General features: G+C 39.0%; 1 protein-coding gene across 4 annotated transcripts in view; it reads right to left on the bottom strand.

The window, feature by feature from the left end:
- The window catches only part of NRP1 (neuropilin 1), a 156,687-nt gene extending 142,218 nt beyond the window's left edge, over nucleotides 1-14,469 (bottom strand). For 2 of the 4 annotated variants that reach the window (XM_036247219.1, XM_036247234.1), the window contains exons 1-2: nucleotides 13,899-14,404; nucleotides 10,361-10,535 (exon numbers count right to left, since the gene is read on the bottom strand). In XM_036247219.1, coding sequence (XP_036103112.1) covers nucleotides 10,361-10,535; nucleotides 13,899-13,971 — 248 coding nt within the window. In that variant the 5' untranslated portion in view covers nucleotides 13,972-14,404. Of the gene's footprint in view, nucleotides 1-10,360; nucleotides 10,536-13,898 lie in introns of all 4 variants that reach the window. The other 2 variants (XM_036247225.1, XM_036247242.1) reach the window with 2 other exon arrangements.
- Between the last annotated feature and the right edge of the window lie 731 nt (nucleotides 14,470-15,200).

The following is a 15,200-nucleotide window of genomic DNA, read 5'->3' as shown; positions in this document are numbered from 1 at the left end:
CTAGAGACAGAGGGAAAGGGATGAGATTGGGATAGAACATGGATTTAAAAACAATTGTTTTTTCAGCTGCTTTTCTCTACAAATTTATACTACAAAATCCATTTAGTTTCCTCTCTCTTGAACATTAATATAATGGCATTATTTGGTTTAAATAATTGGGAAGGACTGATATCTTTGCTATAATAACCACCATGATATTGGTTTCTGCCTTAAATAAAGTACAGGTTGGTTTAAGGTTTGATTGTACTGAACATGCTTATAAGTCCTCAGGCACACTTGGGAAAATAATGATTGTTTTAAGCCATCAATGCTATTATCAAGTTTGTGACACTGAGATAGCATCTTCCATGAGATTTTCCAGGAGCTCCATCATATAGCTTTTTACAAGACTGCAATTATAACACATTTAGCCAGGCAACTTACTATAAACCATTTAGACAGTCTGGTGGGCTGAATACATGCTGAGATTAGATACCATCTCTGTTGTGGATATGTACAGTGCTTTTGAAATATTTATCAGTGCCTCCTCTAAGGATGCAGACATTGTTGTTTACCATCTGAACTTATTTTAAGGAACAAAACCTGCGGATGCACTTCCTGTTATAGTAATACCTAGACTTTATTTAACATGTTGCTTTTGTATTCATAAGATGCTTCCACCTACATTATCTGATCAGCATTATGTTATTGAGATAGGTAGAGGAAGGAAACCATTTTTTTTCTTAAGAAAGAGAAGGGGAAAAGATGAATTAAAGCTTTGTCTAGGTCATGTTCCTCCATCAGACCCTTACGTTGTTACATCTTTCTAAAATGCACTGGTTAACATTGTCAAAACCATGGTATTAATGGTGCCATAATCAAGCCATTTATAGACTGCAACCCAGCCCATACGGCCTGTGTCCTGTCTCACAGATGGGGATGAATGGTAGAAATGCAATTATAACCCAAGTTCCTAATTCTCACCAGAACACTTTTTCACAGGGAGCTACTAACACAGTCCCCTGACAATCAGAAATCCCCAGCCTGCGTTAATGAACTCACACACACATCAGGTATGATGCCAGAAGAGCTAAAGAGGGAAATGGGGATATGTCTTAAAGGACTAAACTGATATATCTTAACACTTACTCAGTGGTGTCCCCAGCCAGGGATAAATAAATTGGCACTGTAATAAAAGATAGGAAAATGCAACCTTTGCCATTAGGAAAAAAAAAAAAGAGAGAAATTCTAATTAGTGTTAAAAAAAAAAAAATACACACCCTTTCCTTCATCTAGTGTCAACAACTTCATTGAACATTAAAACTATGTGCTACTCCTTGTAAAGTGAAGAAGCTGCTAGGGCAGTTTGGGTGATATTTTTGTTCCAATAAAGCCCAGGCTAAAATTTGTTCCAAACATACACAGTAGAGGGAGGGCAGGTGGTTCTGTGCCCGAGCCTGGTCCCGCTGCTCTGTCACTCTCAGCCATGTGTGGTCCTTGCCTTGCTCCTGAGAATCAGAGGCTCCAAAATTCCAGTTCTAATGCCTCTGACCAGGGGGGTGGGGACTGGGGAATGTCCATAGTCTGGCTGTCAGAAGTCCTTTCTGAAAGGACTTGCAGACTGACCACACACTTGAGTAGTTATCTAAATTGCCCCATTCACTGTCCCTTCACACAATTTCGTGTACATTCTCCAGGTTGCTGACTGTGAACCACAGGCCCTACTCAGGGAAACATTGTTTTTCCCCTCTATTCTTCATCATCAGATTTCAATTTCAAAAAAGCCGTCAGCTGTGTAGTTCAGTTAAAACAGTGCCTATTATGTGAAAAGCATTATGCTGAATTTGGATGGTAGAAATACGTAAGATGTGTTTCTGCCTTCATAGAGTTTGCCACTCAACAGAGACAAACTCTTACTGTAGGTGAGAAGGAAGAACCCAAACACACAGGTGTTAGAGCAGAGGTGCAAAGAAAGTCAGACTGTCAAATTAATGAAGACTGGTTCTTATTGGCTCCCTCTTTTTTGAAATGATGGATTGACCCAGAAATTAAAATTTAGTCATCTTTTCTATATCCAAATTTGTTAACAAATAAATGTCCACTTTCTCAAGTTATTAAGCATGAACAGATAAGTATGACTCAAGATTAAAAGACAAAAAGTGGTCTAATTGAGCCAGGTGTCACTACATCTAAAAAATAACATAATCTCAAATAAGACAAAAATCAACCTGTGCTACCAAGTATGTGGAGCTTTGTGTCTTTCATTTTCTTTAATTTGGGAATTTTGTGTTTTTAATTTTGTTCAAGTCATCTATCTAGGACTAAGATTTGGACCGCATCTGACCTTTTCCCATGCCATTTCATTGATAGCTTATATCTCACACAGTAACTGCCCTACTAGTAGCATCCATTGGTTGGAAAGTCATACAAAGAGTTGGAATTGTGACTATTCTGACTGGTCTTTGCCATTTCTGCCTATTCTTGAGAAATTTCAGAACTTGGAAAAGGAGACATTTAAATCCTATTTCATCCCAGACTGGCCAGTCTCTCTGTGACATGCCAGACATCACAGAAGCAACAAGCCATCACCTCCAACCTGGCTGACTGATTATACAAGAATCTGACCAGATAAAAACAAAATATTCTGAGGAATCTGTTTCTTTTCAAAAGACACTCTTCTGTTTCTCACAGGAAACCAGTGCCTAAGCAAACATTTTCTCTTTAACCCTTGCTTACTAAGTCATCAGTGGCAAATACAAGTATCAAAATGTTCCAAAAAGGTGACCTTGGAAAGAGTGAAACTTTGGGGCTGTTTGCCTAAGATTAATTAAGTAAATGAGCAGTGCCTGGAAGAGAATACTTCCCAGTCCATGAGGAAGCACGGGGTGCAGCTGGGATCTCATATGTCCCTTGAATTGTATAAATCGAGCCCTTATGCTGCCTGGTCATCAGGCTCCAAATAAATACTGAATTTATATGTGCTTTGTGCTTTCAAATTCCATTGACTAAAGAGACCAGAATTCAGATATTTTCCCCTAGGATGTCATTCCTAAATTAAGGCAAATTTTGACCAAGTGGAAATCACCTATTTTTTGGAAGTTTCCATGCAGTTTTTATCAGAACTTAATCTGAATTGAGCATTTAAAAATTAAGTCATTACTCAGAATTCGTTGTTGTATATTTAAACTTTTGTGTGAGATATTTGATAGAAGAAAATGGCTGCTTGAATAAAAAAAAATTAGTTGACAACATTTCATAAGAATTTTCTCATTCAAAAGACATATCCTCGGCCCCTTCAGTTGTGAAAGTGGAAAGATATTTGGTGCAGCAGCTGAGCATTTGGGCTCAGTGAACTGACCTTTACTAAGTCTCAGTGTTGTCATCTGTGGGATGGAGATGATAGAGTATGTAAGCCCATGTACACAGTGCTTAGCCAGCGACGTGGTTCCAACAGTGAGGACCTGACAGAACCAGCTGTGATCATTCCTTTCTAAACTTTCCATTAATTATTTAAGTTAAAGGACATAAAACATGTTAGCCAAGAAAAATATAAGATATGTGTGCACTATAGACCTGAGCTTGATGAGGAGAAAAACCACACTATGAAACAATTGAATGGACAGAAGTCAAAAGGTTTTTTTCTCTCTGCTCTTCCGCAGAATTTAGCAGAAGAATGCAGTTCACTTTCTAGGCTCTCTGCAAAGATTAAATGATGTCAACCATGAGTCAGCATGTGTTTGGCATGCTTCACAGCTAGCCTGAGAGTTATACTGACCTCATGTCATCCCTGACTGACCTAGACACAGTTCAATCAATCAGTTCAAAAATCTTCTTTTGAGGTGCTATGTTCTGCCAAGTCTCTGACTCCTACAATCAGGATTGATTACAAACAACCAATTATGAGGCATTTGGAACCCGATCTAAACACTAATCTTATCTCTCGTTCTTATTCAGGCTTAATGATCAGCCTTGATGAATACCACAATGACAATTAGTTAAGTTTATTTGGTAGCCTCCTTTACAAGTGCACACACATGCACATATGTGCTCATGTGTGCCTCTGCCAAAGTATGTTAGCATGCACACAAGTATCACATTTTATGCTGGAAAGAAAGGAGCTGAGAACATGCATGCCTGCTGAAGGCATATGTCTCACTTGGATCAATTTTTAAGTGCTTACTCCCCGAAGTGAAACCTGGAAATGCCATGTATGTGTTGATTCAATCTGATAAGGTTTCAACCAACCTTCCTTTTAGCTTTTCTTACAGGTTGCTATTCTTGAATTATAAGAATGCTGAACACACAAACAACCTTGCAATAGGCAAAATTTATTATGATCAAATGTGATTGCTTACAGTAAAAAATAATAAAGAAAATTAATTTTATTAAACACATGCAGTTCTGTTCAAACAAAAGCAGTGCTAATGGGGAAAAAATCAAAAGAAAGAAATTAGATAATTATTTGCCGGAATATAACTAAGGATGCTGCAGGTGGTATCAACATGGGTCAGCAGTTGTTCTGAGAAGGGTTCATTCTTACCCACTCAATAACTTTATAACTGAATTGAGCTAGGTGGGGGCGGTGCCCCTCAACTTGCCCATATCAGGAAGTTACCTGAGATAAAAACCAGCAATAAAAAGATGAGAAAAAATAAAGCAAAGATTTTTCAGAATTTGCCTTGTACATAAAGCAGGGTCTAAACTGAAAATTTTGTTTTTATTTTACAAACCATACTATACGCAAAAAATACAAATATTCCTACAGTAGTTATTGAAAAAAAATAGAAAATGCTTCAGTAAGATTCTGTTTTGTTTTGTTTTTGTTTTTTTATCCTCACCTGAGGACATTTTTCTATTTTTTGTTCATGTAGAGTGGGAGGGGGAGAGAGGAAGAGAGAGAGAAACATCGATGTGAAAGGGACACATCGAGTGGCCGCCACCCGCACGACCAACCAGGGCCGGGGACAAACTGCAACCGAGGTACAGGCCCTTAGCGGGAACCGAACCCGGGTCTCTCGGGACCGCAGGCGGACGCTCTAACCGCTGAGCCAACCGGCCAGGGCTGTTTTTTTGTTTTATTAAATAGGGAACAATACACATTTTTCTATCTAAATTCCAAAGAATTTTACTATAGTGAAAGAAGAGTACATATAGACTTCTAAGACTATAGTATAGTTTTGCTTGATTTTAAAATTTATAAAAAAGGAATCACACAAGTCAGGAGCACAGTTGCCCTGAGGCCAAAGGCTAGTGACTAGAAGTGAGCATAGGGGCTTCTTTCAAGGAAGCAGGATTTTATTCTGCATTGCTTATATGGATAGTGTCACACAGGAAATTTTATCAGACTTTACACTTACTTTGTGTATCTTTCTAGATATAGATTATACTTTAATTAAAAGTACATATACTACTACATTACACATAGAAAAATGAAGGAGTATTATAGCATGAAATAGCCACTGTTTTCCATACAACGACGACTTTGTTTGTTTTGGTCTAAGTACACTCCAAAACACAAGACTGGGACTAGGGTGAGCTACTTGCCTTGGATACAAAAAGCCAAAGAACTCACTAATCAAAATAAATAATATTTTAATGAATCTTTTCAAAACCAAAACTACTATAAAATTACATGCTGAACAGTTAGTAAAGCCAAAACAGAAAATATTACTTAGGGAAACCAAAAACAGAACCTTATTCCACAAATTGCCAATAAACAGCTAAGATGGCCATTCTATAATTAAATTTGTAAAAATAATCAGATTCAGAAAACAAAGGGCAGATTAATTTTTATTCAATGAGTTTACATTCTATTAAAATAAATAAAATGAGTAGTGTTTCAAAATTTGTAATAATTTAGGCAATTTAAAAAGTATCATTAAGGAAACAGATCGTGGTTTAACAAATTTCCAAACTTGAAGTTAATCTATTTCATTATAATTTTATTGTAATTAAACTTCATATGAAGTTACGAGAGTGAAATCTTCCTTTGATTGCATTGTTGTAAAAAAAGATGTCTATTATTGGTTACACAAAGAAGAGATTTAACTGCTAGAAAGAAAAGCATCTATGCATGTTAGCCTGTGTTTTGGTGAAAATCCTACAGCAGTGACAATGAGCCACTAAGGTCAGGAACTTGTCAGTAAGAAGACCATACTGGGCTTTTCCCTACACTGTCCCCTTTTTAGGCTTTCTTTCTGGAGCTTCACATTAATTTTCTTAATGTTTTTAACTCAATGTCTGTAAAATTTTTATTGCTCCCAGATGACGACATCTGATCTGAATGTAACCACACACCTCTTTACTCAGCAATATTTGTCATAAACCATTATAAATTATCATGCTGATAGGTTGCCTTGCTGGGAAACTGGAAAAGTTTCATAAATTCTAACTACTGTGTCAATGACATTCTTGTTTATTATGCAGATATAAAGTTTTATGAGATTCAAGATGTCTGCCTCACCACACTTCACGAGCATGGAGGATGCTGCCAGGGCAAAAAAGAGAAGTCACCATTCCTTCCCTTTCCTTAGCACCTTCTACTCCCTGAGCATTCTCTAACCCCCTCTGTTACTTCAACGTAACAGTAAAGTCAAGCAGTCTATCTAGCTAGGAATCCCAGCACATGTCAGTCCTGCAGACGTGTTCTACTCACTGCTGTGCTGAATGACTGATCAATACCTCTCGTTCAATAAAGGAATTCAGGGAGTTATGATATTGTTTTTTACTGCTTATTTATAATGAAAACTGATTCAGTAGTGGCATAAACATAGGCTGCTGCATTTTAAAACTATTAGGTATAGCTTGTACTTTCATTTTCCCCAAGGAAACAGTCCCCACCCCGCCCTGATATGCACTGTAAACACTTTTTGTAAGATTAGGTCCATAGTTTACTTATGCATTGGGTCAGTCTTGGTGTTATTCACATAAAAATTAGTAATAAATAAATCATAAATTATATTGTTAAGATTATGAAATCGTTTTTTATTTAATTATAAATAACACAATAGAATTTAAATAAAACTTGCTCTACCATAGCTAATCTATTTTATTACTTATCAACTCTTATATTTTACATTAAAATAATTGTTTACTTGGCTCTCAAGGATGTTTCTCAATAAGCAAATGTGCTCAGGAATCAGTTTCTTTCGTGGTGAAAGTTGACTATACAAATACAGTATCGAGAGAAATACAGGATGTATTATATGTGGATCACCCCATTACTGGGTCAATATATTCAGTTTGACATATGCCTAATTTTATATTTCCAAATGTTCTAATAATCACCAAGTTGTTAAAGATACCATAAAAATGATAACTTCTTTTCAGGGGAGCTCTGAAGTTTTCAAAGGGCTCTCATACCCACTATCTTATTATCCAGTACAGTAAGTAACCTATGACATTGGTACAAGTGGATATCGTATAGCAGAGAAAGGGAAAGATATTAAATATCTCAAAACAACAGTTTTCTCTTAACAGGAATAATAACTAAAAACTCTCTGAATGTGGTTTATTATAACTAGGTTTGTTTCATATCAAATACAATTTTGGAAGTAGCCTAATATAAATTTAAAACCAAACAAACAACAAAAAACAACAGGACTCAAGAAACTAGGTTTTTGTGCATCTAACATAAACTTCTGAAGTCTATAAATCTGTTGTTCCAAGAGTTTTTGGTGGCCTCCACTTTTTAGTAGGAAATTCTAACCCCTTGTAAAATTCAAAGCTGTCGATTCTTCTCACAGCCTTTTCAAAAGCACGTGAGAATTGTGCCACATTTGTAGAATTTCAACTACAACCTTCAACAATAACCAGGAATCATGTGGACCAACCTGTAAAGATAGTAACTACAATGACTTTAGTTGGTCTTCCAATATCATTTTTGGAATTTTCCTTGATAAAATGATCAGATAACAACACTTCAAAACATGGCACAAAGATGCTTTCCAGGCCATAATGTTCATTGACTTCATCAGGCTAAAAATATGACTTTTAACGCTGGCCAGGAGATGGCACCTCACAGAGAACAAACCTTCAGTTACTATAATTAAGTAACCACCTTACTCTAACATTAAAAAACAAAAACAACAACAACAAAACTCACCACCATAATTACAGAAACAATATTCTTGGCAATGTCACTTTCTTGAATACATTGCTAACATCACTACAATCATCTCTTCCTGGAAAATACAATTATCCATTTTCTTCTTATCTTAAAAAAACAAAACAAAACAAAAAACTAACTAAAATCCCACCCTACCTACCTCACGCTGTAGTATGCCAAATAATCATTTAAGGCTTACTGTGTGCCAGACACTGCTGTAAGCACTTTACATACAGTAACACACTTAGTTGGCTTCCTTTTCTAATATATCTACTCCAGTTGTGCCCTGGAGCTGGCTTAACACCAGCTCACAATAGCCAATTGTACACATCTCTTTGCAAGTCTGTGCATAGTGACATCACATAGATAGTTTAAAATCGGCCATGGAGGGAGTGTCTATACTATAGAAATTAGCAAATATTACATATCAGGACTTGACCCACCTCTCCCAAGATCCAGTTGTCAAACATTTACCAGCACACCACTACTAATAATCACTGACTATTCTGAATTCCTTAACAATTATGTTACACATATACATGGTCATTATTTTCAGATCAGGAATTAGTGAGCATCAGTTTATTAAAATTTAATAGTATATTATTTGGGAGAATGTAATTTCTTGAGTATGTTTTATCTGAGTTTCTTAAAAATATCTCCTATAGCAGTGTAAGTATTGTTAAAAACCAAAAATAAAATACAGAACAACTTTCTAAGTGGCCTGGGTGATTGACATTATAAAACCACTATACAGAATATTGCCCCCCAATATGATGAACTCCCTGTTTCCTAGCAGTCACTGTAACACTCTATTAAAGACAACTTTCACACAAGATTAAAAAGTCAGTTTAATACCCTGAGCATGTCTGAATCACAGATCAAAGATTAAATTAGAATTGGAACAATTTTATTGTCTGTAGTGTATGATAATTATTTGGAAATTTATCAACAGTAAATGAATGTATGCTAATTCTCTAGGCATTAGAATGTTTAGTTAATCAAATGAACTCATTACCCTATCCATGAAAAACTAGTTTACCCCACCAACTCAGCAGGTTGCTGAAGACTTGCTACAGGTGGGAATATTTTTATATTATTTTATTCTTCCTTAAGAGGGTTATGTATTTGCAGATAGAATAATTTTAATGATGAGTGTGCCTACCTAATAATGTTGGTATCCAATGAAAATAATAACTTGTATTCAGTGTATACAATTATATAAACTGACCCATTTTAAAACTTGGGAAACTTATCAGTCCCTAAGAGACTCTTTAGAATTTAGATTTAACTAGTTTGTTTATCTTTGCTAAAACTATTTATATATCTAAGCTTCATTAAAAATTGACATTCAGGTTTAAGTCTGGAGAATGTACCATAAGCAGTAGGGCAGAATGGGACGATGTGGACAAGACAGACACGGGTGGCCTGCTGGATGTCCAGAGTGAAGTGCAAAACCAGATTTTTATGGACTGCTGCCAGCAACGTCAACACATAGCTTCCTCACTGTGGAAAACTGAACCCCAGTTTGTTCGTATAAAGTGAGGAAGTATAATATAGACTCTCTATATAAGAATAATGAAATTTGGCGTAGTAACGTAACAATGCTTAGTAACTTAATAATAGAAGGAGATTGCAAGACTAACACAGATGGATGAAACACTGATTCATATTTGAGTTCCACTGTATTCATTGTGCATTAATAATTATTTTTCACATTTTTAATAAGAGGCTTGCAATAATTAATCAGCTATAAAAATCCCCTCATCCTTCTTACCCTATATTCCTTTTGTTTTTAATAACAATTTTTTTGTCATACCAATAAGATAAACGTAGTTCTTAAATTATAAAATGTGCCACAGATTTGTTACAAAAATATTCAATCTCGCTGTTTTTCCATGCAATAAATGTTAGTAACTTGCAATATTTAATAAAAAACTCAAGTTAAAGTTTGGGTTTCTAGTTCTTCCCCCCTTTCCCGGTTGAGGGTAAGAAACATGTATATACATTTCTTAAAAGAGTTTCAAAACCAGAAGTGTTAACAGGAAAAACAATATGAGCGATTTCACACTTAAATATAATCTTCCTAGTTTAAGGAATTCAGAAATCACTTAACATAATTTAATTTCCACACCACTGACTTATGATCTGTCCTAGGTTGGAATCCCTCCTCTATCCATTTTTATCCCAGATTGTACACACAGACTCTCCCCCTTAGACATCTATGACCACTAGATGGTGCTGTGGTGCCCTGTTCAAATTGACGTTCTCACTTACTTGCAGTCTCGGTCCTCCAAATCGAAGTGAGGGTTGAAGTTGATCATAATTCTCTGGTATGGGTCTGGAGCCTGAATCAGCCATTCACATTTTACACTTGGATAGTAAGAATTAGGATAACCAGGAGATGTAAGGTACCCAGGGCTTTCAATTTTTATACTATCGCCACATTTATCTGTAATGAAAATAACATTTTAGTGATCTTTCCCTGACAACCAGTTAGGTATTCTAGCTTTGTATGTAAATCACCAGCTATTAAACATTCTTGTGGGGAACTCTGAGAGGTCCCTGCAGGCCCTTCAGGTGGCATTGGTAGCATCACCCCAACCAAGGAATAATCTTTGATCCCAGGAAGGTTGGACCAAGACGAAAGTGAACTGAGATCTAAATTGACTTGACCTCCATCCCCCACAAATTTCTGTCCCTAGAAGAAGGTCTTCTAGCACTAAAAAACATTAAATCCCCTCAATGAATGTTAACATGGCCCCCAGGGAGCTTCTGCTAGACATAATTATTCCCCAAGAAGTGTAATCGCATTAAGTAGCAAGTTCTAAGTGGAAGGTGACTAAATGATGCTATTGGAACCCTTGTGTAGCTTTTGATGATAAGCCTGGTCTGTGTCATTGATCAGCGGGGATTGCCTTCTACAAATCTTTTCTGTTGTTGTTTTATCTGCCCATAAATCTAAGTGATTGTGCATTATCTCTGCTCCATCCAGATTAACACAGAACAAAGTATATTTGGTGAAGCAGACATAATTCTACTCCACTTCTTCAAGTAAAGTTGCTCAGGCTTAGAGATCAGACCACAAAATAATGGGGCAGAAGAAAAATAAATAGCCACACAGTATTAATTCCAATTACCTACATGTTGAAAAAAATCCCACCACACTAAGATCTGTGCGGTAACACATATGGTAAGCCCCCTTCTCACATTCTGGGAAAGGTGAGCTAACTTGTTTTGAGCCTTCATTAAAAAACAAACAAGAACCCAAATGCTGAAGTGATTCACTAAGAGCCAAATAAACCAGTCTCTGAGCTGCTTTCATGTTCAGCATAGATTCTCATTGTCACTTTTTATGATGGATTTCATACTGGTGAGCCTCAACCTGAAATGCCGCCACGTTTATTGATGCTTAATTTTGAACAATAAAAATTCAGTGTATGAACTATGTAAGAGGAACAGGTATGAAAGCAATGAAATATATAAGCCTATCAATCAAAAATTTTCAGTAATGGTATATATAGATTTTAATATTGCATCTAATAGATTCCCTGTGGAAAGAGAATTGCATTCTTTGCTCTCAGCATGAATTTATAAATCTACAGAATTTTATTACAGGAAAACTGGGTCAGATGGAAATGAAAGATGAAATGCACATAAAAAAATGCATAAAGCTACATGCGTTACAGAAGTCATTTCCCATAAATTAAAGAGAAGACAATATAAATTATATTGTTTTTCTCAATTGCTAGATGTTTCTGACTTTTCTTAGACCAGGAGTGGCCTTACACTGATTTCCTCCGCCTTGGCTTTTAAAAGCTAAACGTTTGCCAAGAAGAAATGATGTTGCAACTGGGGTTCAAAATCTCAGCTAATGATCATCTTGGATTCTGTTGTGTGATTCTACTCAGGCTGTTGTATTATTTTAAATATGCAGAAAACTTGAAAGTCACCCCATGTCATTAAGTCTCCTCCAGCTCTGTATGAGCATCATGGCAGTCTGGTACCTGTTAGAGGAGTGAAATAAAGCAGTCCTACTTCTAGTCACTCGACAGAGTCACTTCAGAAAACATTTAGGTAGACTCAGTACCACACCAGAGCTCTTTAATCTGTGACTTCTGAGAAAGTGACAGTGTAATAAGATAATGGGACTGCTAGACTCCCTGGCTCTGTTCAATTTCTCTAGCAGATGATTAAGAAAGAGCAATTTCTAATGACTCTGGACCATTAGTCCTAAATAAGGTTAATGAATTAATTTAGCAGACACTGGGACTCAGAGGAGGTGGACATGGCTTTAAGAGGTCTGCTGAGTTACAGAAGCTGTGGTCACTGCAAACATAGCAGCATGGCTTTAACTTGTCAAGCTCACCAACCGAAGCTCGGGTTCTTGGCATTCCCCAGATTTCTGCTAAAAAATATATATATTTTTATATAGATTTACACTATATATATATATATATATATATAGAGAGAGAGAGAGAGAGATAGTATGCGTGTTAGTTCACAACATAAATTCTAAAAGCTATTTGCATTAGGTTTCAAATTCATCCTGTGAACATCTCCACTACTGATTTAATCTCAGGAGATGGGGAGGGTGAGTAGCTGTAATTTCTAAAGTCTAACCATCTGAGTTCCTTCAATTGGAGGAGAATGCTATTTTATCCCCTACCAAATTATAAAAATATGCCACAAACTCAGGTTCATTAATAAATTGAACTCCACGTTCACAATTGTGTGTGTGTGTGTGTTTTGTTTCCAAGCCTATCTTTTAGAACACTGTTTAGTAGCTGTGAGGGTGAAATTTATAGCTTCAATCACAAAGCCTCCAAAAAGCATATTAGAGAGATTAACTTCCATCATAAAGACATGATTTAAATTCCACCTTGTCCGAACCCCCTCCACCTGTGGTCTCTTATTAAAACAATATACCACAGTAAATAGCGGATGGGCTTTTCTTCTAATTACTTTTACCTTTTACTGAAATCTAAGCCAGACAAAAGTAAATATTTGATCATTAGTTAATGATAATTGCTGAAGACTCAGTGTAAAGATAATTTCATATCCTTAACTTCACAGGGTAAATGAAACATGCCTATAACCAGACCACATATTAACATACATTATTTAGGCTACAGGATACTGTTTATAACGCAGTACAGTCTTCCATTTACTTAACAGCGAGTGGATGCACAGCTCAGTGAAAGCTGCAGCTAGGTTAGAGATGTTCAGATATCCTGGTGCTTTACACTGTATATATCAGATTTTTGTATTGACACTATGTAACTTTCATTCATGCTCCAGACAGATTAGGGACGATTTACAAAAGCGGGAGAGGGAGTTCCATCAACCTACAAACCGCTATCTCTTGTAGGCACCTACTTGAGGAAATAGTTTAGGAGAGCTGAAAGAGAACCAGGGAGTTCTGGTAAAGCTTCATTCACTTTCAAGAGCCATAAGATTTTTGAAAGGGTGTCTCATCTAATTGCCTTTGGGAGGAAACATTAATAAGGTAATTGGTGTGCTGATCTGGGAAGGTAGGCAGAGCTGCCTTGTAGCAGAGATAGGAAAACCCCCACAAACCACAAACTTCAGGAGGGAGCCAGAGGACTTAAAATCTTCCTGCCCCAAACCTACTGATCTGATTTATTTAATTCTCCGCCTGGATAGAAGTTTCCTTCGCTGAGAAGGCGGATATTCCCGGTTCATGCCGGCAACGCTGCGTGAATCGTAGCTGGGCGGGAAGCGGAGCCTGGCGGGATCAGGAGCCTAAGAGCACCCGCGGACGTTGTCACGCGCGCCTCCGCCTGTCACTTACCGATGCGAACAGCGCAGGCCGGGGCGAGGGCGAGGGTGAGCGCAGCGCCGAGGAGCAGCAGCCCCCTCTTCATTCTCCCTTCGTCGGCTCCCCAGGCAGGTTCGGGAGAACGAGGACGTGCGGGGAAAATAGAGCAAAAGGGGGAAATCTAAACAAGCCGAAGCGCTCCAACTCCGCCCAGAGCTGTAAAATCCTCAGCCCGTCTTGGAGAAAGGAAAGCAGCAGCGAGGCAATGACTTGATCCGAGAGCAACGCTTCTCTTTTTGTGTCTCAAGTCGCCTGCATCCTGTCATTTATCTCTGGTTTCCTCTCTCTTTTCCCACACTTGTTTCTCTTCCAGGAGCCACTGCCCCGGCCTTGTCTCAAAAAGGGCGGGGGTGGGGGGAAGGTGGGAGGGAGGGAAGCACACACCAAGCCAATTTCCAGAAAGAAAGAGAGAGAGAAAAAATCCGGCTTGTCTCTGGACCCAGTGGAGCCGAGGAGCTGGAGCCCAGGGGAGGTCCGGGGTGTCTGCGTGAAGGAGAAGAGCAAGCAAGGAGAAGAGTCCAGGCAGAAGAGTTTCACCAACTGCACCCCTCCCCCAGCCTGTCTTCCCCTCCCCTCCCGGGGCCTTTCCCCCACTTCCTCCCGCCTCTCTCCCTGCACTGGCTCCCAGTCAGTGTCTGACCGGAGACGGGAGGAACAAGTCTCCCTGGGTGTGCTTTCCCCTTCCTTCTGTCCGTCTCTCCCAGAGGCCCTGCACCGGAGGGAGGCTCTGGGTCTGCGCTCTGGGGCATGTGTGTTTGGGTAGGGGCCATCGGGGTGGATGCCAGCGACGGGGTCGTGCCGGCTTACCTCAGTGTGCTTGTCCGCGACTCCCGGGGTTCAGCGGGCAGTTCTCGGAGGACCTCCAGGACCCGGCTGCCGGGAGCACGCAGCGCCGGAGTGGTGACGGCTGCCTCTCACAACTCAGAATCCCCCCACTGGGGTCTGCGGGGCAGAGGAGCGCGGAGCCAGCCTCTGCCACACCCCGTGGTCCTGGCCAGAGACCTGTAGCAGGGAGCTGAAGGACCCCCTGGACTCTCCGGGGCAGGCTGCAGGGACCCGGCAGAGAGCGAGGCTAGAGTAGGAGACGCACCCTCGCGCCGGGCGGGGTCGGCAGTGTCGCTGCCACTTCAAGCCGAGTCAGACCACCGCCCCCGGCCCCGCGCCAGGGCGACCATTGGGTGCCCATCGCACCTGGACGCCCAGAGATTTGGTATCCCCTCTTCTGGGCCAGAGGGTATGAGGAAGGCCGGGAGGTGAGGCCAGCCAGGGGGGCAG

The sequence above is a fragment of the Molossus molossus genome, unplaced genomic scaffold, assembly GCF_014108415.1.
Source record: "Molossus molossus isolate mMolMol1 unplaced genomic scaffold, mMolMol1.p scaffold_m16_p_1, whole genome shotgun sequence".
NCBI classification, from domain to species: domain Eukaryota; kingdom Metazoa; phylum Chordata; class Mammalia; order Chiroptera; family Molossidae; genus Molossus; species Molossus molossus.
The sequence above is the reverse complement of the archived record's forward strand: the minus strand, read 5'-3'. Positions and strand labels throughout refer to the sequence as shown.